This window comes from Callorhinus ursinus, unplaced genomic scaffold (genome assembly GCF_003265705.2).
Source record: "Callorhinus ursinus isolate GAN/ISIS: 27379988/994484 unplaced genomic scaffold, GSC_fseal_2.0 scaffold7, whole genome shotgun sequence".
Lineage (NCBI taxonomy): Eukaryota > Metazoa > Chordata > Mammalia > Carnivora > Otariidae > Callorhinus > Callorhinus ursinus.
Window position 1 is genome coordinate 58,576,587 of NW_027397069.1, and position 22,430 is coordinate 58,599,016.

At 40.7% G+C, this 22,430-nt stretch overlaps 1 protein-coding gene across 3 annotated transcripts in view; it reads left to right on the top strand.

Annotated features, from left to right (window-relative positions):
• LHFPL6 (LHFPL tetraspan subfamily member 6) overlaps positions 1-22,430 on the top strand; it is a 241,327-nt gene that overhangs the window by 196,414 nt on the left and 22,483 nt on the right. For 2 of the 3 annotated variants that reach the window (XM_025874688.2, XM_073894632.1), the window contains exon 3: positions 14,422-14,520. The exons of the other annotated variant lie outside the window; for it this stretch is intronic. In XM_025874688.2, coding sequence (XP_025730473.1) covers positions 14,422-14,520 — 99 coding nt within the window. The remainder of the gene's footprint in view (positions 1-14,421; positions 14,521-22,430) is intronic. 3 annotated transcript variants of the gene reach the window in all.

Here is a 22,430-nt window from a genome sequence, read left to right on the forward strand (position 1 = left end):
CCACAGTGTGGTCCCATGTCTGTCCCACCATGAGATGCTTGCAATCACAGGAGACCCGGCCCCACCCCAGAACTATAGAACCAGAGTCGACATTTTGAACAAGCCCCCCAGCTGTCTTGTGTGCTGGTCAGTCTGCGAAGCACTGTACTGGGCCACACAACTCTGGAAATGCAGGACCGTGTCTTTATTCCTCTCCTGCTGTAACACTGCAGAACACCTTAGAGTCAGTGAAAATTAGCATTTTTGTTTATTTCAGAGGTATAGCTGCAGCACTGAGCACTGTTAGCTCCCTTCTCGTAGTGTCAGAGTAAAGACACTGAACCAAAGCAGAGAAGTAGGGGTCAGGTATGCTGAGGTTGTGGCCCAGCTCTGCCGCAGGTTATCCACTTGATGAAGCTCAGATCTCCCCACCTGTCTGTGACTCCATTCCTTCATCTGCTAAATGGGGACGCTGGTACTGGCTCTACCTACCTCACAGAAAAGCCAACATTGTCTTTAAAAGTAAAATGCAACAAAAACCAAAGCAAAATGGAACAGACAAAAATATTATTAGCGTCGGTAGTAGCATATGAATTCCTCGCCTAAATGTGAGGATTATCAGGCTATTTCATTTGTTCCTAACTGAGGTTTACATGGCAGATAGGACTTTTGGGGCAAGTGATCGTGGCTCACCATTCCAGGAATGTCCTTGCTGGAAACCGTGCCCTCCTTCCGTCTAAGAAGAGGACCTTCTCTGAGAGCAGAGGACTGGAGGACTCCATTTCAGGAGATGGTGTACAAACACACATTGGCTTGAACCAAATCCTCCAGCCTCCCTCCACACGTGGCACAAAGTCTAAAGCCTGACAATAGAGACCATTCGTTGTACCCTTACTGTAAGGCACTGTGCCCCATGCTTTACGTGCACTATCTCACTTAATCTTTGCAACAACTCCAAGAGGTAGATATTGTCCTCATTTTATAGATGAGGAAAACTGAGCCCAAAAGAAGTGAAGTGGTAGAACCGGAATTTCTTAACTACTAAGGTTAGAAAGATCATGGCTTTTAAGCTCATGTAATTTACCAGAAATCTGTCACATAGAAATGGCAAAATGTCCCCCAAAATTTCATTGTTTGAAACAGCTTGCTTTCTACCAATGATTGCCTGCGACTCTAGAAAGAGCAAAGATGACAAGTCACTCATGGCTGAAATTAGTTTGAGAAGTTTTTGCTTTGAGCAAAGAAGCAGGTATTCTGATGTATGTCTTTCGTGTCTTCTGACCCATGAACTGGAAAAGGAGAAGAAATAAGAACCAAGGAGCCATTCTGAAAGCATTTTAAGAAAATCTAAAGTATGTTCTCTTCTGCAAGATGTTTTCAGCAAAGAAAGAGTCTTACTGTCATTTGTAACAAGAGTTTAGATAGTTCCAAAATGGTCATATTTCTATTTTATATTTTAGTGCTATGATAGGATATGCTTTCCTAGGCTAGGCTTCTGATGATAAAGAATCCACTTTTCATCTGTATGCCTTGATGTGCTGTTTGTGTGCTAGAGCACACATCCAGGTTCTCCTTCCCTGGCACCAGGGGAAGGGGAAAACTGTAGGGCTCTCAAGAACCCCTACCTTTGCATACAGGTGGCAATAGAGTCAATCCTAGAGAAAAGATCTTGGCCTGCAATCCTGCTTGATCTTCTGCTGGGTTCTTCCTTTTCCATTTGTATGCAGGGTTCAGTACATGTGTGGATGTGGGAGATAAGCCAGAGCTGGAACCATGAACACTTGGGGACTTGGGAGGCATTAGAAGGTAGAGTTTAGCAATATTGGCTTAGAGCTCAGACAGACCTGAATATAAGTCCCTGCATGACCGCTTAGTAGCCTCATGAGCATGAGCCTGCTTCTCTAAGCCTCTCCTCCTTTGCTAAATGAGGGCAATGATATATTTTATATGATCTATTCTATAAGTATTTTATAATTATGCTGAGGCCTTTGTAAATACTAAATAAATCATATTACTGCTATTTAACATTTAACAAATATCATGAACCAGTGAGTTAGACGCAAGTAAACATATGGTAAAGTTTTTGGCTTTCCGGGAGTTGTAATACTTGTGAATAACTATAGCAAGGTAGTAAGCCCCAGATAAATGATATACAGTGCATCTCAGTAGGAGCTCATGGCTCTGGTCGGGGGGTGGTAAAACCTGTAGCTCCCTGTTGGGGTGGCCAGGGCAGGCTGCGTGTTGAGGCTTCTGGACCTTAACAGCTAGTATTTTTTTTTTTATTATGTTATGTTAGTCACCATACATTACCTCATTAGTTTTTGATGTAGTGTTCCATGATTCATTGTTTGCGTATAACACCCAGTGCTCCATGCAATACCTGCCCTTCTTAAAACCCAACACCAGGCTGACCGATCCCCCCCCTGCCGTCCCCTTCTAAAACCTTCAGTTTGTTTCCTGGACTCCCTATCTCTCATGGTTCGTCTCTCCCTCCGATTTCCCCCCCTTCATTTTTCCCTTCCTTCTCCTAATGTCCTCCATGGTATTCCTTATGTTCCACAAATAAGTGAAACCATATGATAATTGACTTTCTCTGCTTGGCTTATTTCACTTAGCCTCATCTCCTCCAGTTCCATCCATGTTGATGCAAATGGTGGGTATTCATCCTTTCTGATGGCTGAGTAATATTCCATTGTATATATGGACCACATCTTCTTTATCCATTCATCTGTTGAAGGGCATCCTGGCTCTTTCCACAGTTTGGCTATTGTGGACATTGCTGCTATGCACATTGGGGTGCATGTGGCCCTTCTTTCCACTACATCTGTATCTTTGGTATAAATACCCAGTACTGCAATTGCTGGGTCTTAGGGTAGCTCAATTTTAACTTTTTGAGGCACCTCCACACTGTTTTCCAAAGTGGCTGTATCAACTCGTATTCCCACCAACGGTGTAAGAGGGTTCCCTTTCTTTACAACCTCTCCAACATTTGTTGTTTCCTGCCTTGTCAATTTTTGCCGTTCTAACTGGTGTAAGGTGGTATCTTAATGTAGTTTTGATTTGAATTTCCCGGATGGCTAATGATAATGAACAATTTTTCATGTGTCTGTTAGCCATTTGTATGTCTTCTTTGGAGAACTGTCAGCTAGTATTTTCATGGTGGAACCCGACCATGAAGTAGGGAGTGAGAGTATCTCAAAGGGAAGGGATTCAACCTTCAGAGATAAGAAAATTCAAGACATTCCAAAGAACTGATAGTCCCCAGTCAGAAATGCCTTTGGGACTGGTCAGGGCCCGTGAGCCACATAATGGGACCATCTTGACTTGGCTCTGTGCCAGCTACCCAGTCCAGGGTGGGCACAGCTTTCAATGAGACCCATGAAATATGGAGTTGCCGGCGAGAAGCTCCACTTAGAAAAATATGATGTTGGTGAAATCCAACACAGCTGTGGCTGTACTTGGGTAGCAGGTGGCGAGTGTGTGACCTTGGAATGGCCTGATGTGCAAGCAAGCACTGGGATCATGATAGGTGGAAAAGAGCCCTGGTCTGGAATCCAGGAGCCCTGGGATTGATCTGGGTTCTGTGTCCTTGGACGATCCTCTTTCATCCTCTATACCTCAGTTTCCAGAAAGCACTTTGAAGGGAGGTTTATGAGCCTGCATAAGCCTCCTTTTTATAGGATACTTAAGTGCAGTTGACCCTTGAACAACACAGATTTGAACTGCATGGGTCCATTTATATATGGACTTTTTTCAATAAATACAGTGCAGCACTGTACATGTATTTTCTCTTCCTTATAATTTTCTTAGTAACTTTTTTCTCTAGCTAGACTGTAAGAATACAGCCTATAATACATATAACATACAAGATATGTGCTAATTGACTGTTTATGTTATCTGTAAGGCTTTTGGTAAACAGTAGGCTCTTAGTAGTTAAGTTTTGGGGAAATCAAAAGTTATACACAGATTTTCGACTGCACAGGGGGTTAGTGCTCCTGGCCCCTGTGTTGTTCCAGGGTCAACTGTAGCTTCCCTGTAATGGTGCTTTCAAGGTCCGAAGAGTTGTAATACTGGTCCTTGCTCTTATTTCCTCCCCACCAGTGGATTTGTTTTGTAAAGGGACAGTTATGTAAGGGGTGAGAATGGACGAGAATTGTGTACATAAATTAGCATATGGAGACTTGGAGATGGAAATGTGCCAACATCATCCAAAGAGAAATCCAGATAACAGGCCCTAAGACTGGGCAGCTTGCATGAGAAGAGTAAAGAAAACAATTTCCTTCTGTGCTTGCTACAGAAAAGAAGATAAAGGAACTGGAGGATGGATAAAATTATCCAAAAAACATAAAAGATGAAATGATGGGAAACACTGGTGTGACCACTGAAGGGGCAGTAAGTGGAAAAAGTCACGGTATAAAAAAAAATAAACTGTGGAAAAAGAATGGAGCGATAGTCATGGAAAAAAGTGAGATCACATAAAAACTTTCAAGAGTGCCTGGAAAAAATAAGGCTTTCTGAGTCTAACATGAGGACTCTATTCTTACCACCTGTGGAGAGTAATTGGCATTGGCTGTCTAGAGGTTTGTTTTGCCTTCTTGGCAGGAGCCAAATTGTTATGTTAATATTCCTCTGGCTAAGTTTTAAGTACCAACTTTGAATAGAAAGAGTTTTGCAGAAGGGAAAATTCCCAGAATCTGGTTCTCACTTTGACCACTGAGCTCTTTACAAACTTCAGACTTCACACTTGAATTCTAAGAAATAATTAGTATCATGGCAGATATTTCCAGCATTGTGTGAAAGCGAATAGAGTTTCCACTAGGAACTCTCCCAAAGGTTGTTTATGGGCAGGCAGAGTTTTAGGTAAGATTTAGGTACAAGAATCCATTTGGGGAGAAAGGTAGATGTCTTTTATAACACAACATCGCAGCACAGCTCCTGATTGCTTGCGTCACATTTATCTGTGCTGTCTCTTCTCCATTAACACTGGCTTCTCCTTAGATGTCATTCCACCAACCTGGCTCTTTAACTACTGTAATTGTCTTAAACAGGGTGAGACCAAAACCCTAGGGCATTCAGGTTGGAATGGCGTCATAGTCAAAAAAAAAATGGAATTTTTTTCATTTAAGTATTATTGAGTCATTTCTTGGATTATTATTTCCATTCTTTATGGGAAGCAACATCTCTCTAAATTTCTAAGACCTCCTACAAACTGACCTTCATGATCTCTTGCCCCTGGATAGCTGATTTCAGCTAGGTGCCAGGTAAAAACTAAAGATTGAGCTAATGTATGCTAATTTGTGATTTACTCACGACCCCTTAGGATTGTAAAAATAGATCACTTCTTAGTTACAAATGAGCCTGTAGCTGCAAATGATCTCAGACCTCCTCCATCCCCCCTCCCCCCACCGCATTACTACCTTCCTCAGGTTGTTGCCTTGCAACAACAACTCTTTCCTCACTTCCACTCCTATAGGCACAGATTTTCCCAAAATGTGATAATGTGACTATTTTTTCATGACATCTTTTTATGGCAATGACAAAAGGGTGTGGTTAAAATACATAATTAAGCTCTTGAAGTTTATAAACCACCATATTTATAAACCTAATAAAGAAAATCCATGTAGATGATATAAAAGTTTGTGAGCCAGAGATTCTCACTGAGCCATTTGCTCTCCAGGCGTGAATTAGGCAACAAGAGCTATTAAAACCTATTAGGTCACTAAGATATCATTTGGGCAACCACCTCAAGTTCCAGAATATTTTCTGAGCCCCATTTTAGCAGGCAGCATAACAACTAAGAGGTGTCTAGTTCAGGGATTTTCAAACTACACTTCCCTGAAACATTGATTTCTACAACATGGTCTAAGGTTTAACATGTCTAAAACTGAAAAATGACAGATTTCTTCCATTAAAAAGATGTTCTCAGGGGTGGGTCCAAGATGGCAGCATAGTAAGACCCTGAACTCACTTCCTCCCACAGATACACCAAACCTACACTAACATATAGAGCAGTTCCTCCTCAAGAAGAACTGAAGTTTGATTGAACAGCTTCTGCACAACAAATGATAGAGAGACCACATATAGAAGAGTGGGAGAGACAGAGAGACTGCAACGACAGAAACCCCACCTCCAACTCAGTGACCTGCAGAGTCACTGAGGGATAATAACACTGAGGAGCCCATGACCAGACTCTCCCACCTTGGGGCACAGCAAAAAATAGTGGTTTAAAGAGCAACCAGACTATAAGTGAAAGAAATCCATTTGCTAACCTTACAGCATCCACCAAACAGGTGAGGAACTGCTGGAACTGTCTCTAGGGTTGGAGGACCAGTGAGACCATTTTTCATATCCCCTCTTCAGCTCGATAGTGTGGGCAGAAGAAGGGTCCAGGCACTCTAGCTGGCCTGCTGGCCTATCATGTCCTGGGCCCCTGGCTCACATCAGCTCCCGCCATTCCCCCAAGGTGGCCCTGGTGTCGCATGCCATAGGCCCCCCACTCGCATACCCACCTGAGCTTCAACTATCTTATCAAAGTGGCCCTGGTGCTCTCGCCAGCCCTAGCCCTCCTGTCACCAGGGACACTACTGTCTCACCCTGGGACCCCTTCTCCACCTGTCTGTGTCTGTTCCTTCTCCAGCCAGTTTGCCAAAGCCACCAGGCACATGCAGTCTACAAAGGGGTTGTTTCTATACAAGGCCACTCCTTCAACATCGGAGAAGTAGCCATTCTGCCTGATTCATAGAAACAAACAGAGAAGGTCAAACAAAATGAGACAAAGGAGTATGTTCCAAACAAAAGAACAAGATAAAACCCCAGAATCAAACCCTCATGAAATGGAGATAAGTAATTTACCTGATAAAGAGTTCAAAGTAATGGCCATAAAGACAGGTAACAAACTAGGGAAAAGAATGGAGGAACTCAATGAGAACTTCAACAAAGGATTAAAAAATGTAAGTAAGAACCAGTCAGAGCTGAAGAATACAGTAACTGAAATGAAAAATACACTAGAGAGAATCGACGGCAGATTAGATGATACAGAAGAATGGATTCACAGTCTGGGAGACAGAAGAGTGGAAATCACTCAATTGGAACAGAAAGAGAGAGAGAAAGGGAGAGAGTTTTAAAAAATGAAGAATGTTTAAGAAACCTCTTGGGGCAACATCAAGCATACTAACATTTGCACCATTGGGATCCCAGGAGGACAAGAAAGAGAAAGGGTTAGAAAACATATTTGAAGAGCTAATGGCTAAGAATTGCCCCTAACCAGGAAACAGACATCCAGGTCCAGGAGACACAGAGAGTCCAAAACAAGATGAATCCAGAGAGATCCACACAAAGGTGTTCAGAATTGAAGGAAAGGTAAAAAGTTTCCTAGATAAGCAAATGCTAAAGAAGTTCATCACCATTAAACCAGCCATAGATAAATTCCTAGAAACACACAACTTTCCAAAATTATGAAGAAATAGAAAAATTGGAATAGACCTATTACATAATAAAATTGAATTAATAACTTAAAAATCCCCAAAAAACAAAAGCCCAGGACCAGATACCTTCACAGGTGAATCTACAAACATTTAAAGAAGAGTTAGTACCTATCCTTCTCAGTTATTCCAAAAGAATTTAAGAGGAAGGAATGCTTCCAAATTCATTTTATGAGACCAGCGTTACCCTGGTACTAAAACCAAACAGAGATGCCACAAAAAAAGAAAACTATAGGCCAATATTCCTGATGAACATAGATGCAAAAAACTTCAACAAATTATTAGGAAACTGCATTCAACAATACATTAAAAGGATTATACACCACAATCAGGTGGGATTTATTCTAGGGATCCACAGTGGGTTTGCATCTGCAAATCAATCAATGTGGTATACCACATTAATGTGATCGATCACGTTAATAAAACCAAGGGTAAAAATCATATAATCATCTCAATAGATGCAGAAAAAGCATTTGACAAATTTCAACCTTCATTTTTGTTAAAAACCCTCAACAAAATGGGTATAGAAAGAATATACCTCAACATGATAAAGGGCATATGTGATAAACCCACAGCTAACATCAATCATACTCAATGGTAAAAAGCTGAAAGATTTTCCTTTGAGATCAGGAACAAGATAAGATGCCCACTCTCCCCACTTTTATTCAACATAGTATTGGAAGTCCTAGACACAGTAATCAGGTAGGAAACAGAAATAAAAGTCATTGAAATTGGAAAGGAAGAAGTAAGCCTATCACTAATTGCAGATGACATGATACTATATATAGAAAACCATAAACACTCCACCAAAAGACTATTAGAATTAAATGAATTCAGTAAAGTTGCAGGATACTAAATACAGAATAGATACAGAAATAGACTGTGTTTCTACATACTAATAACAATCTATCAGAAAGAGAAATTAAGAAAACAATCCCATTTACAACTGCATCAAAAATAATAAAATATTTAGGATTAATTGAGCCAAGGCAGTGAAAGACCTGTACTCTGAAAAGTATAAGACACTGATGAAAGAAATTGAAGATGGCACAAGTAAATGGAAAGATATACTGTGCTTATGGATTGGAAGAATTAATATTGTTAAAGTATCCATACTACACAAAGCAATCTACAGATTCATTGCAATTCCCATCAAAATACCAGTGGCATTTTTCACAGAACTAGAACAAAGAATCCTAAAATTTGCATGGAACCACAAAAGACACCAAATAGCCAAAGCAATCTTGAGAAGGAAGAACCAACCTGGAGATATCACACGTTCTGATTTCAAACTATACTACAAAGCTGAGGTAATCAAAATAGTATGGTATTGGCATGAAAATAGACATATAGATCAATAGAATAGAATAGAGAGACCAGAAATAAGTCCATGTATATATGGTTAATTAACCTAAGACATAGCTCAAGAATATACAAGAGGGAAAAAACAGTCTCTTCAATAACTGGTTCTGAGAAAACTGGACTGCTACATGCAGAAGAATGAAACTAGACCACTATCTTACACCATATACAAAAATAAACTCAAAATGGATTGAAGGCTTGAATATAAGACCTGAAACCATAACATTTCTAGAAGAAAACATAGTAAGCTTTTTGACATTGGTGTTAGCAATATTTTTTGGACTAGTCTCCGCAAGCAAGGGCAACAAAGACTAAAATAAGCAAAGGGGATTTTATCAAACTAAAAAGCTTCTGCACAGTAAAGGAAACAATCAACAAAATGGAAAGGCAGCCTACGGTGTTGGAGAAGATATTTGCAAATGATATATCCAATAAGGGGTTAATATCCAAAAATATATAAAGAACTTACACATCTTAATATAAAACAAAACAAAAACAGAAGCAAACAACCCAATTGAAAAATGGCCAGAGGACTTGAATAGACATTTTTCCAAAGAACATATATGGATGGCCAACAGGCACATGAAAAGATGTCAGCATCACTAATCACCAGGGAAATGCGAATCTAAACCACAACGAGATACCACCTCACACCAGTCAGATTGGCTGTTATCAAAAGGACAAAAAATAACAAATGTTGGCAAGGATGTGGAGAAAACAGAACCCATGTGCGCTGTCGGTGGGAATAGCCATTATGGAAAATAGTATGAAGTTCTCAACAAATTAAAAATAGAACTACCATACAATCTAGCAATTCCATTTCTGGGTATTTATCTGAAGAAAATGAAAACATTAATTCAAAAAGATATATGTACCCCTGTGTTCACTACAGCATTATTTACAATAGCCAAGTGTCCACTAATAGATGAATAGAGAAGATGTGAGATATATACATATATAATGGAATATTACTCAGCCATGAAAAAGAATGAAATTTTGCCATTTGCAACAATATGGATGGACCTAATGGTTATTATGCTGAGTCAAATAAGTCAGAGAAAGACAAATATCATATGATTTTACTTATATGTGGAATCTAAGAAAAGAAGACAAATGAACAAACAAAATATAACAGGAACAGACTCATAGATCTAGGAAATGGACTGTTGATTACCAGAGGGGGAGGGGAATGGAATGGGAAAAATAAGTGAAGGGGATTAAGAGGTACAACCTTTCAGTTATAAAATAAGTAAGTCATGAGGATGTAATGTAAAGCATAGAGAATATAGTCAATGATATTGTAACAACTGTATGGTGACAAATAGTAACTAGACTTATGATAGATCATTTCATAACATATGAAAATATCAGATCACTATGATGTACACCTGAAACTAGTATTGTATGTCGGTAATACTTCAATAATAAAAAACATGTTCTGTCTTTTCTGTTTAATTATCTCTAACTTTACTTCACAATATAGTACTTCGGTATGGACAATAAAATGCTAGTTGACTCCAGTTGACAATCTAGGGGCAGTGGGTGAACATTTGGAGTATTCACTTCAGAAACTCACACTCCAGGGAAGGTTAATTAGCATAAATTCCCTTAGCCACAGACCACACCACAGAGGGTTACCAGAAGCCTTCTAATATCAATCTATACTTGCTGAGGTTTAGTAATCAGCATAAGTTGTATTAGAGAGAATTTTTCTTTCTTTTTTTTAAAAGATTTTATTTATTTGACAGAGAGAGACACAGCGAGAAAGGGAACACAAGCAGAGGGAGGGGGAGAGGGAGAAACAGGCTTCCTGCCGAGCAGGGAGCCCGATGTGGGGCTCGATCCCAGGACCCTGGGATCATGACCTGAGCCGAGGGCAGACGAATAACAACTGAGCCACCCAGGTGCCCCTTAGAGAGAATTTTTCATCGAGAAAATGGACACTGTACAAATTATAGGGTAGAAGAGAAAGACCTGTATCAGCACCAGTCGGGCATGTCCCAGCCAGAGTCTGACCAGTGAAAGAAACCACTACAGGTATTTCAGTTAGGAAGGGAGGTAGCCCAGGGATTTAAAGTTTCACAGACCTATTAGGTCTGGGGAAGTGAAGGGCAGAGAAGAATTCAGGAAATCAGGACATGCAGGGGTAGAAAGAATCTATAGCTGAGGATTTGCTCTTAGTGGGTGATGCCGTGGAGACTGCCTGGAAGCCACTGCCCCAGTCTCGTCTACTGTCTACAAAAAGGCATGCCCCTGGTTGCAGCTGCCAATGGGGAAGTGGTTTACTTCTCTCTTTTACCTTCTGAATCCCACATGAGAGCTTCTCATTAACAGACATGAACCAGAATTTCTGCCAGCAGAAGAGATTTGAAATGTAGTTTCTGCATCTCTAGCCCCACCTAGAAAGGGAGAATCTAAAAGAGCAGAGATGATTTTGATTAACAAGAAGTACCAGGCTTAGGATTTAAGAATCTGTCCCACCCAGCATCCTCCTGAAGTAGTGTCTTAGGTCGAGAATAGCTTTCTCCAGTAGCACTTTCCGCAGTTGTGAAAATGGTCTCTCTCTGCCCTGTCCAATATGGTAGCCAACAGCGCCATGTGGTTGTCAGGTCCTTCAAGTGTGGCCAGTGGAAATGAAGAAATGAATTTTTCGTTTAATTTTAATCAACTTAAATTTAAGTTTGCTACATGGAGCTCATGGCCACTGCGTTGGGCAGGAGTAAACTCTCTTTGGTCTTTAGATGGAAGACACTGTCTGGAGTGTCTTCAATGTGCCGGTTGAATATTTGCTGTATTTATGGTATGTTGATGGCACTTGTTAGAATGACTATGTGATGGATTTGGGGAGGAGGGTTTCACTGAGCTTACAGAATTGGTCATCTGGGGCGCCTGGGTGGCTCAGTTGGTTAAGCGACTGCCTTCAGCTCAGGTCATGATCCCGGAGTCCTGGGATCGAGTCCCGCATCGGGCTCCCTGCTTGGCAGGAAGTCTGCTTCTCCCTCTCACCCTACCCCCTCTTGTGCTCTCTCTCTCTCTCTCTCTCTCTGTTTCAAATAAATAAAATAAAATCTTAAAAAAAAAAAGAATTGGTCATCTGGCTGCTTTCTGTGCCAGATGACTAATAAACATCATTGTATATTTGGCTGAATTTAGTCTAAGACTTGCTTTCTCCATAACATACAACAGTAGAAAGATAGTGGGAGGCCACCAGTGGTTACCTGTGGGACCTAAAATTGCAACAGCCAATTAGACTGATCAGCTTGTGACATACATTTTTCTCCCAGAAATGTTTCCCAGACCTTTATCATCTGCGGTAATTTTGCTGTTAACAAACATTAGCAAAAGACAAAACAAAGGCTATATAAGTATTAATACAAAAATCCAGATAAGCTATTTGCCCTCCCCTAACACTTTTTTTTAATGTGAGCTATGCCCATGGTATTTTTTTTTAAATCATACAAATAACACAAATTTCTTATGTACAAAATTTATTCTTCATTTATATGGTTGAATTTACATTTCATTGTGTCACAAAGACCCCCCATTCTACAAAGGAATCCTGACTGCCAAGCATTCTACCACTTAGAAAACCACAGGTCAATGTGCTCCGTATATAATCTCCTTTCTATTTGATTTCCCAAAGTGCCTGGCATCATCCTGGACCAAAACAGCCACTTTTGTGATACATGACACATTTTCCTCCCGTCTGAAATGAGACTATTTAATCATTTGTTTGCGTATCAGAAAAAGAGAAAACTGATGGTTTAAATGTTACTATTTTTTGTTTTTCTTACATTTGAAAATTTTCTCTTTCTGCATTTGTCATCATTAAAAAATTGCTCACAATTTCTCAAAAAAGCCGTGTTACTTATTAATTTAAGAACTGAGTATCATGGTAGCGAGACCATATTATTTATAAAAACTTCATGGAATTCAGTTTGCATAAACTTTGGCTTCCTCATTATCTCTTTACCTGATGGTGGATAACACGGGTTTAGAGTTGTCTTCAGAATACTATAAATTCTGTCCTAAGGGAGGAGCCTAAAGAAATCAGTTACTGGAGGCATTTGCTCAATCAGCAAAACCTTATAGGGTTGCTTTCTGGGTTATTCTTCAGCCTCGACACAATTCATATTCATCCAAGAAGGCATCCTGGAATTCAGGATTTGCACTTTCAGCGATTCTTTGTAGGCATTCCCTCGGATCACAGCGCCTCTGCGTTAAATGGTTGTTTTACTGTTGACCAAGGGACAGACTGGAGGAAGGGGCGCCAGGGTGAGAAATCTATGTCAGTTCACGGGGGATGTCTCTCCACATAGCTCAGCATAGAGGTTGGGGAGAGTATGGAAAGCAGTCCCTCCTTAGGTGCCTGTATAGAAAGAGACTACTTATGTGTGGGGGCTGTAACTGCAAGAATCATCTGCTGGGGCAGAAGTCCGGCAGACCTGTGGCTACGTTCCCGCCAGAAGAAGCAAAAAGGGAACAGAAAGGAACTCAATACAGAAATACTGAAAGTCTCTTCTAGAGGCACTTGAGTAGCTGTCATTCTGCCTCAACGTTACCACCTTAGTAGATTTTTTTCTCATTTCAGCGCTCTCTCGTTTAGCGCTGTAGAACACACATTCTCTCAGACTGGGCTCGTGTTCCCACCCATCAGACTGTGTGTGTGTGGTGGTCCTACTCGCTCAGCACACTTGTGGAACTTACAGACGAGGACAGTGCTCACTCCCTGATAGGACAAGATGTTACTTTCTGATTAGCCCTCGGATTCTGGTGGTGAGTGCTTCAGCCTCATTCAGCTTCTTGTCGACCCACATTAGACTTTGAAGCAACACTGAAGACACGCCTATCAAAAGCCGTCCGCTCAGAGTGCTCTGCCATGATAACTTCATATATTAAAGTAAAATCGTCACCTTCTTCAGTTTGGTCATCAAAACTTTTGGTCTTAGCTGCAAGGAGGACTTAAATTATATAAATGTCCGTCTTCTAGAATATTTCTGAGATGAAGCAACGCTCCCTGATTCTCAACTTTTCAACGGAGTATAATAGCAGGTAGTACAGTTAATAGGTCCAATTGTTGTGTGCCAAAGTGGTTCATGAAAATCTTTGTTTTCTCTGCCCCTGGTAAAATTGAATGATGCCAAAACATTCTATTTTAATTCTTAAATTGGAAAAAAAAATCTAATGCACGATGAAGCATAACCTATTAGGCACTTCTGCTTGCTGTTGATTTACTTGTTTACATGGACTGATGGAAGAATTGGTTGGATTTTTACAAGAGTGATTTAGAAAGCTTCTGAATCATATTTCCTAAACAGGGTTTGCAAGGCTTTTAATGCTTCAAAAGGCAAAGTTGGAAGCAAACTGCGTTGTCTATCAGTGTTTTGTTGTTTTTTCTTTCCTTTTAAGCAGACTTGAAATTGTTCATGGAATCAGACTGACCTTAGATTGCTTACAGGAGCCGTGGCTGGGGCTTTCCAAAAAGCAGACACCATGATCTGTTATATTGCTAATATCAACCCCCCTCCCCCCAGATGCTGCCTTTATCTAGTGATGCAGAGGAACACGGGTAAAGCCTTCTTGGCTTCTCTCTTCGCAGGCTTGTTGATTGGTGCTGGTTGTGCCCTCTACCCCTTGGGCTGGGACAGTGAGGAAGTCCGGCAGACCTGTGGCTACGTTTCTGGCCAGTTTGACCTGGGTAAGTTTTCTTCATTGATGGCACTCCTTTTAGAAAAGAACCTTATCTGACCTTTCATAGAAGCAGAGAGTAGAAGAGACATGAGGAAGAGAACCATACAGCCAGCAGTCACATGTAACCACACAGACCTTCATTTATCTGTTTGTTTAGTGAAGTTACTGGCATACTATCGTTTGCCTGGACGAGGGCAAGTATTGTGGAGACAAAGATAAGAAATAGTCCCTGCTCTGAACAGTTTATATTCATTGATCAGTCCATTCAGAATCATGTGTTTATTACTTATTGCATGTGCTAAAAATAACTCTGTGGAATTTACAGGCTGCCTGAGGAGATAAAGCAAACAAAACTGTCCAGGGCTAAGAAATCCAAAGCGATTTCACTCCAGAGTAGCAGACAACTTTGTTGCAGGGCTGGGTCTTGAACACGGTGATGCATGCGGGTTGTCTGGGAGTAGACAGAAGCACCTAGAGAGCCAGGAATACAGCACAGCAAAAGCACCAGGAAGGAATGAGAAAAGCCCATCAGGAGGCCCCGTAGATATGTGAGAAGCTGGGAGAGATGTGATTGAGTAGTCGGAAGTTCGCACACTGGTGAAGAGCACCTCATGACTTTGGTTTTGTGTGTCCTGATCAGGAATTTTCACTTGTAGTTATAGTGTGTTCTATTTAGCAATCTACAAAAAAGGTTGCAGAGTACTACATGGTTTGCATCATTATAATCTGTACTAATTGGATTATATTTCACTTGGTTGTTGAGCCTCCATTTCCTTAAACATGTCCTTATTTCTTTCTAGTTGGGTATTTCGTCTAGTCCAGTTTTCTGTGATTTTGAGGCATATTGTAATGAGAAATTTAATGAAAGGAAGTCTTTTCTTTATTGAATTACTTTCTGAGGACTTTTTTTCTGGAATTGGTGTTACTACATCAAAGACAATTGCCAAGCAAATATACTTTCCCTTAATATAAGGAGAGACAGATTAAGTTTTTGACCTTTAGTGCATAGTGAGTTGCTAACTTAAACATTCACTTTTCCCATTAATTACTTCACTCTAAGAAGAAATGTTCAAGGGAGTTGGTCTAATGTCAGTTGGTCTATCCTAAATCATCATTTAAAAATTCGACATTAGAACTTCTGTGAAAAAAATTCCTGTCAAATCTTGAGAAAAACGGACAGATGTGATACCACATCACGGTTTTGTGAATTTAAAAATAAAGCAATTTCTGTTTGACTCTGGATGACAAACACCCTGCTTCCCTCAACATAATACTAGTTCTTTTGGTGGAGAAGCCCATACAATTAACTACTACTAATTTGCATGGATAAAAATAAAAGAGATTTCTGACTGTGCTTCCCTCCTTATGAAGGCTTTCCTAAGTCTGGATGCGTTTGTGATTGCTGAAAAAGCAGAGAAGGGAAAATGCCAGCACAAAGTTGAGTGTCAGCTTGGTTTTGTTGTTGTTGTTGTTGTTGTTTGTTTTTGGTTTTGGGGTGTTTTGGGGTTTTTTTGCCTTTTGGTTTTGGTGGGGTTTTTTCGTTTTGTTTGCTTCTTTGTTTTTTGGGTTTTTTTGGAAAGCAAACTGTGTCCATGGGAGATATTTTAACACAGTGTTTCACATTTTTCTTTTTCTGGTGTTTGGGGCATTCTTGGCTGTTTTCACACACGCCTCAACTTGATTAGAATACTGTTCTTGCTGATCTCTTGCTATTGTGTGTTGCTGTATTAATTAGCAGGTTATAATGAAACTCATATCCTGTTTTTGCAGTTTTCATTACTGCATCCCAGTAGTTTATATCTTCTCAGCATTGTGGATTAAAAATTTGAATGTCAAACTTAAAAAAAAAGAAAAAACTTGCCTCTTTACTGGTGGTAATAATGTCTTTTGTGATTAAACTCACCAAGACATTTTAACAATTTAAAAACTACGGTGCGTTAATTTTTGCCTGTTTCTTTTTAAATTTCTCTTAGTTGGATGATGAGGAAGAAATAAAACTGGCATTACTTATAGATAAAATAAGCTCTAGGTCCTGCAAAACCATCCTACAAAACTGCTTCTGTTTTCTATCTTTAAAAAATTGTTACTGTTCCCCTGAATGCTGATGAAGGCTGAACTTCAGCAAATGAGTGAAGTCGCAGATTATGGTGCTAACTTGGGAGAGCCTAGGACTGGAGTTGGGAGCCACAGCATGTGTGTGAGGGAGAGCATTCTCAGGAAGGATGGCTCCAGGGCCCATGGTTTTAGTGGTACGCGTGCTGGTTGCCACAGACACACTCTGCCTCTGCCACTTCTGAGAACCCAAGCTCATTGCTGCCACCTCTCAAAAGAGACAGTGAGCGGGCACATCTTCCTCCCGAGGGTTGGGAAATGTTAATGTCGTTAAGGTTCGTGTTTTCTTTATCGTGGGGCGTGGGTCACTTTCTTGGCGTATCGTTACTGAAATGTTACTTCCTCTCTCTAGAGCATATCCTGAAAGAAACCATCGCTTTTGGTTTTGTATGGAGGATTGTTTAAGGAGTGCACTCATTCAATTATCCAGCCAACGAGTATTTATGAGGTGCTTACGGTGCGCCAGGCCCTGTGCTAGGTGCTGGGGATATGCCATCATCAAGACATTTTAAAAGACCCTGTTCACTGCCCTCAGGGAACTAAAAAAAACCCAGCAGGACAGGCAGAAGTTCAAGAAGATCATATCCCTGGGATGTGTGTTAGAAAGGAAGGGTGTCGGGCACGGCAGTGGACCTCATGGTTGCCTTACCAATATTATTCCATGCTGGTTGGTGATTCTAGGCCAGAGCCTGAGAAACTGTCTCTGTAAAGAGCCAGCTAGTGACTGTTTTCCGCTTTGGGAGCCATATGGTCTCTGTTGCAACGATTCAGCTCCGCAGCTGCAGCAGGAAAGACGCTCCATGTATAAATGGGTGTGACTGTCTTCCCATAACATTTTGTTTACAAAAACAGGTGGTGGGGCTCTGGTCTGAGGACCCCTGATTTCAACCAACGCATACCCCTGACACTCCAGAAAGAGGTTTATTTCAGATAATGCTCCTTTATTGATCCTTTCAGCCGCCGGGACGGCTGGTCAGGGCCCAGGGCAGAGGCTGCGCAGAGCAGCCCCATCCAGTTATCCTAATATGCTGCACACATACTACACTTTTTTTGTTGTGCTGTGTTATGAATAGGTGGCAGGCACTCTAAATTAATCTTGGTCATCTTACCTCTTAACACTAGCTTGGGATGGGAAGGTCTGAAGCCCGTTTGGACCAGGGATTACAGCAGGAAATGTGTCCAGAGCTTTTGGGGAAAAGGGGGTCACATGCCTAAGGGAAAGGCCACCAGAAGCCATGCTCCCCCTCCCTCTGGGAGCCAGGTAGAAAGGCAGGAAGAAGCAGCCTGGGGGGGGGGTGGCGGCTGGGGTAGGCAGAGGAACCAGCTGAGGCTCAGCCACCCCTGAAGCAGGCCTTCCCTAGGAATTTTCAACCTCCTGATACATAGTAATTCATTTCCTTATTGGGTAATGTTAAAGGCATCTTTTCTCTGACAGCTATTTTATTTAGTTGCTATATCACAGTTCAAGCCGACTTGACCTCCCCCGGGGGGCATCCTAAGGAAGTATTATTTTTAGCTGAGCTTTCATTCAAGGCTGTAAAGGGTTTATGTAGATAAAGGGTGAGTGTGGGTGTGTTTTAGGTTGCAGGGTGGGCAGGCAGTAGAGCCAAGAAAGACCCCAAGTAGGCACACTGGAGGAGGTCGGAATGGGGGGGGGTGCGGGTAGGAAGGGCCTCCCAGGTTAAGAGTATTTAAACTGGGTCCAAACACATGAGTAGTAGTTAGGCAAGTAACAGATTCTGTAGAAACTCACATTTGTGGTTTTAACGTACTGTGGTAGAAGTCTAGTAGAATCTAGTTGTTAAAAATGCCTTTTTTCCTTAGCAAGGAGATTTGGGGAGAACTTTTTTATGTGCCTTGAAAACAATTTTATAAGGCTATTGATTATTTCTCAAGCATTTTAATATGTTGTGAAGTGCAAAGCTTTGCAGCAATTTTGCAAAAATACCTGGTTTTATAAATCAAAGATTGTTACTGTTTACCTTTGGATCCTTCTTATTTATGAAGAAGCCAGGAGCATGTTTGAATACACACATTTTTAAAACAGGAAAACAAGAGTACAAACAGGTTGCATAATGAATTCCTAAATTACCCAAGTAAAATTGCACAGTTTGCCTTGACAGTAGCTTTCAGCCTTTAGCATTAAAATCAGAGGTAGACTTGTTTCTCTCATTGGTGTTTTAAACAAATATGCCAGGTGATTCAGGTGCCAGGGATCAGCAGCCATACTTTGAAACAAAATTACCCTAATTGATATAGAAAATTACTATTTTTTAATTTTTTGTTTGAGTATAGTTGACACACAATATTACATTAGTTTCAGCTGTACAACACAGTGATTCAGCATCTCTCTATGTCATGCAATGCTCACCACAGGTGTAGTTACGGTCTGTCACCATCCAACACTGTCACAGTACCATTGACTGTATTCCCAATGCTGTGCCTTTTATTCTCATGTCTTACTCATTACATAACTGGGAGCTTGTATCTCCCACTCCCAAACTCCCATTTTGCCCATCCCCTAACAGCCTTCCCTCTGGCAACCATGTTTGTCTTCTGTACAGAAAGTTAATTTTCTGTACTTTGCTAGAATGCCATTTAACATTCATTTTGTTTATATACATCAGGGTGCTTTCACTTTAGGTTACAAAGATCTGACTCCAACCAGCTGAAACAAAGAAGGTATTTACACCTCTTACCATAGGAAGGCCAGAGCTAAGGTGAGCTGCCGACTTGACTGATCCTGGAGTTCCAGGATGTTGTCCAGGGCCCAGGATTTTCCCGAACAGGAGACCTGCCACTTGCGGGTCAACCTTGGCCCCACCATCTTAAGTTCGGCTTCATCTTGAGGCTAGTTTTCTTCTCATTGGTGATTACATTTGGTACGTGTAGCTTGTGTTCATGTCAAATAAGAGAGGGTGAGTTTCCCCTTGTCCCAGTAACGGAATAAAAGTCTCTCTCCTCAATCTAATTGGGCCAACTTGAATGAATAGCTGCTGTCAGGGGAAACCGTGTACAAATTGGCTTCTTGTGGTGGAGCTTGGATGTGTCCAGAGTTTTATAGAACAGATTTTACTGAGAAGTAGTGGCATTTGTAAGTGGAAGATGAGGCTAAGAACAGAAGAGACATCTCAGTCTGGTTTTGTTGTTGTTGTTGTTGTTGGCCTTGGTGCCCTGTGTTCCTTCCATCATGAAGCCTGTGGTTGTGGACTAAGGGTCAATAATGGCTTATACTGTGTAAGTGTTAACAATGGTGAATTTATTACTTTTTAAAGAGAACAAAACAATACAGGTGATAAGAATTATATGTAGTGTAACCTAGTATCTTCACGAAATAAAAATCCAGTAGATGTTTGCCATTGTTATTCGTGTCATTTGTACGGGACCATTTTTAATAAATATTTGCTGATTAATCTTTTCTTTTTCTTCTACATTCATAACAGTAAGTTTGTATTTACACAATAAGCATAAGGTCTTTATAATCAGGTTGTCCAGTTGATTTAATTCATGCCTCAGAGATATTTTCATCCACCCGACTTTTCTAATTATATCCTAATGATAAAAAGTAGTGTTTCAATTAATTTGTCTTGCTAATTTGCCAGGTAAATTTGAGTAACTATTGCTTTCATTTTGCTATTTAATTTGATTAAGAAGCCATCGTGTTGGGCGCCTGGGTGGCTCAGTTGGTTGGGCGACTGCCTTCGGCTCAGGTCATGATCCTGGAGTCCCGGGATCGAGTCCCACATCGGGCTCCCTGCTCGGCGAGGGGCCTGCTTCGCCCTCTAACCCTCCCCCACTCTCATGTACTCTCTCTCTCTCTCTCATTCTCACTCTCTCAAAATAAATAAATAAATCTAAAAAAAAAAAAAAAGAAGCCATCATGTTTCCTGTTCTCAAAATTATGCTCTTGGCTTCTCAAGAACAGTACCATAAACTCTGAAAACTCAGGAACTCTCAGTGTTGAAAGAGATGAGAGTCTGTTTCCTCCACATTTTCAGTCCAATGAAGAAATCTCTTCCAATCTGAGCAATGACCATGTCACATCTCTTTGACTCCTGACTCATGTTTTCTTTCCTTTCAAATCTAATTGCACTTGAGAAAAAATAATTTGCAGGTTATAGTCAGTGGAGAAAAAAATGGGAACAAAAATAGAAAATTTGTCCCAAGTTGCTGGAAGTCATTTGGAAGATCCAGGAGGAGGAGCCTGTATTCCCTCATGCAGCATGCTACCGCAGGAGGACGACAGGAAAACGGAGAGGCTGCTGTGAGCTAAACCAAGCCCCAAACTGGGTAGACCAATGGGAACTCGTGGGAACACTCTAGAATGTGGTTCCGGATGATGCTGGGAAAGTTCCACAGGCAGAAGGAGCTCCATGTAGCCAGTAATGAAGTGATGGAGCAGGGTCCAGGCACCTCCAAAGGAAAAACAGCCAGCTTTGCTGATCGCTCAGCCTTCTTAGGGGCCTCTTTTCATGAAGAGAAGGGTTTTCTGAATTCATTCTGGCAAGTGAGGAGAAGAACCACTTCAATTTGGGGCCATGAATACCAGTGGGACCATGACAACACATATCTGCTTTAAGTTACAGCTTAGTAAATGCCTCTAGTCTTGCTTTAGGAAATAGTACCCCTTCTGTATAATCCTAGATCTAATTCTGTCTGCTTCCCTAAACACATCTTTGTAGGTTCCACATGAGCCTATGGGACAGGAATTTTGCAACTTCAGGGTCTATCTCAGTGTTTGGCCCAGAGAAGTATTCAACAGATTTATTTACTCAATGGATATTTATTAAGCACGTTTTTGGCATCAGAAATTGTGCCACATACTTAGGATGAAATTATGAATTAAGATAAACATGATCCCTACACATGTCACATATCTGCCACCCACCGAATGGTTAAAAGAAAGGAGGGAGAAAAGGAAAGGGGGAAGGGGGGGTGAAGGGGGGAGAGGGAATAAAGAAGAAGGGGAGGAAGGAAAGAAGATGAGAGGGAAGGAAGGAAGAAACCCTGCTGCTGATTTTTCACCTCTAAAGAAGCCGCCATTATGTTTCTGTAGATACTTGGCCACTGATATCCTGGTGAGATTATGGCATTACTTTCTAAAGGAATATGGCTTAACCATCTTCCAGGAAAAAAAATCAAGTTCAGGGTCATAGTTCAAAGAACAAAATGCCCTGAGAGATGAAAAAAAAAAAAAAATCTCTAAATTCTTTCCTTCCTAAGTCTTTTTGGTTTGGTTATTTCAGAGCAGGATCATCCCCAAGCCTGTATTAAGCCTTCTTAAAACCTAATTCAGTGGCTTACAGTGATTTGCAGCAGTGAAATTCAGTGATTATAGAAAAAGGTAATTCTCTTAAAAAAAAAAAAAAGCCTGTGGGAAATAATATCTCTTAAGTCATGGCTGCCACACTATTGAGAAGAATAGTCTTCTTTTTAAAGATTCTTCTTAATTTTTTCAGTATTATCCCCTTTATAAAAACAAAAAAAATAAATATATCTGAGTGGCGTGCTATTTTAGATATAGTGTACTTAAAGAACTTTAGGAAATTGAACTGGCTTTTCTAATTATTCTTTTGTATTAGGTGCTCTTAACTATTTCTTAGTATGTTCCACTTGGGTATTAATCTGGCAGTAGAAAAGCACTCATTTTAAATTTAACTGTTTTTGATGTTTCAGATCCTCTCTCAGGAATGAACTTTATTCAGCTGACTCTATCAATGATGTCTGTAAGAAAGGGCAATTAAGATAAATCGGCCATATGAACATCATCTTGAATAAATCTGTAGGTTTTACTAAAATTTCCTG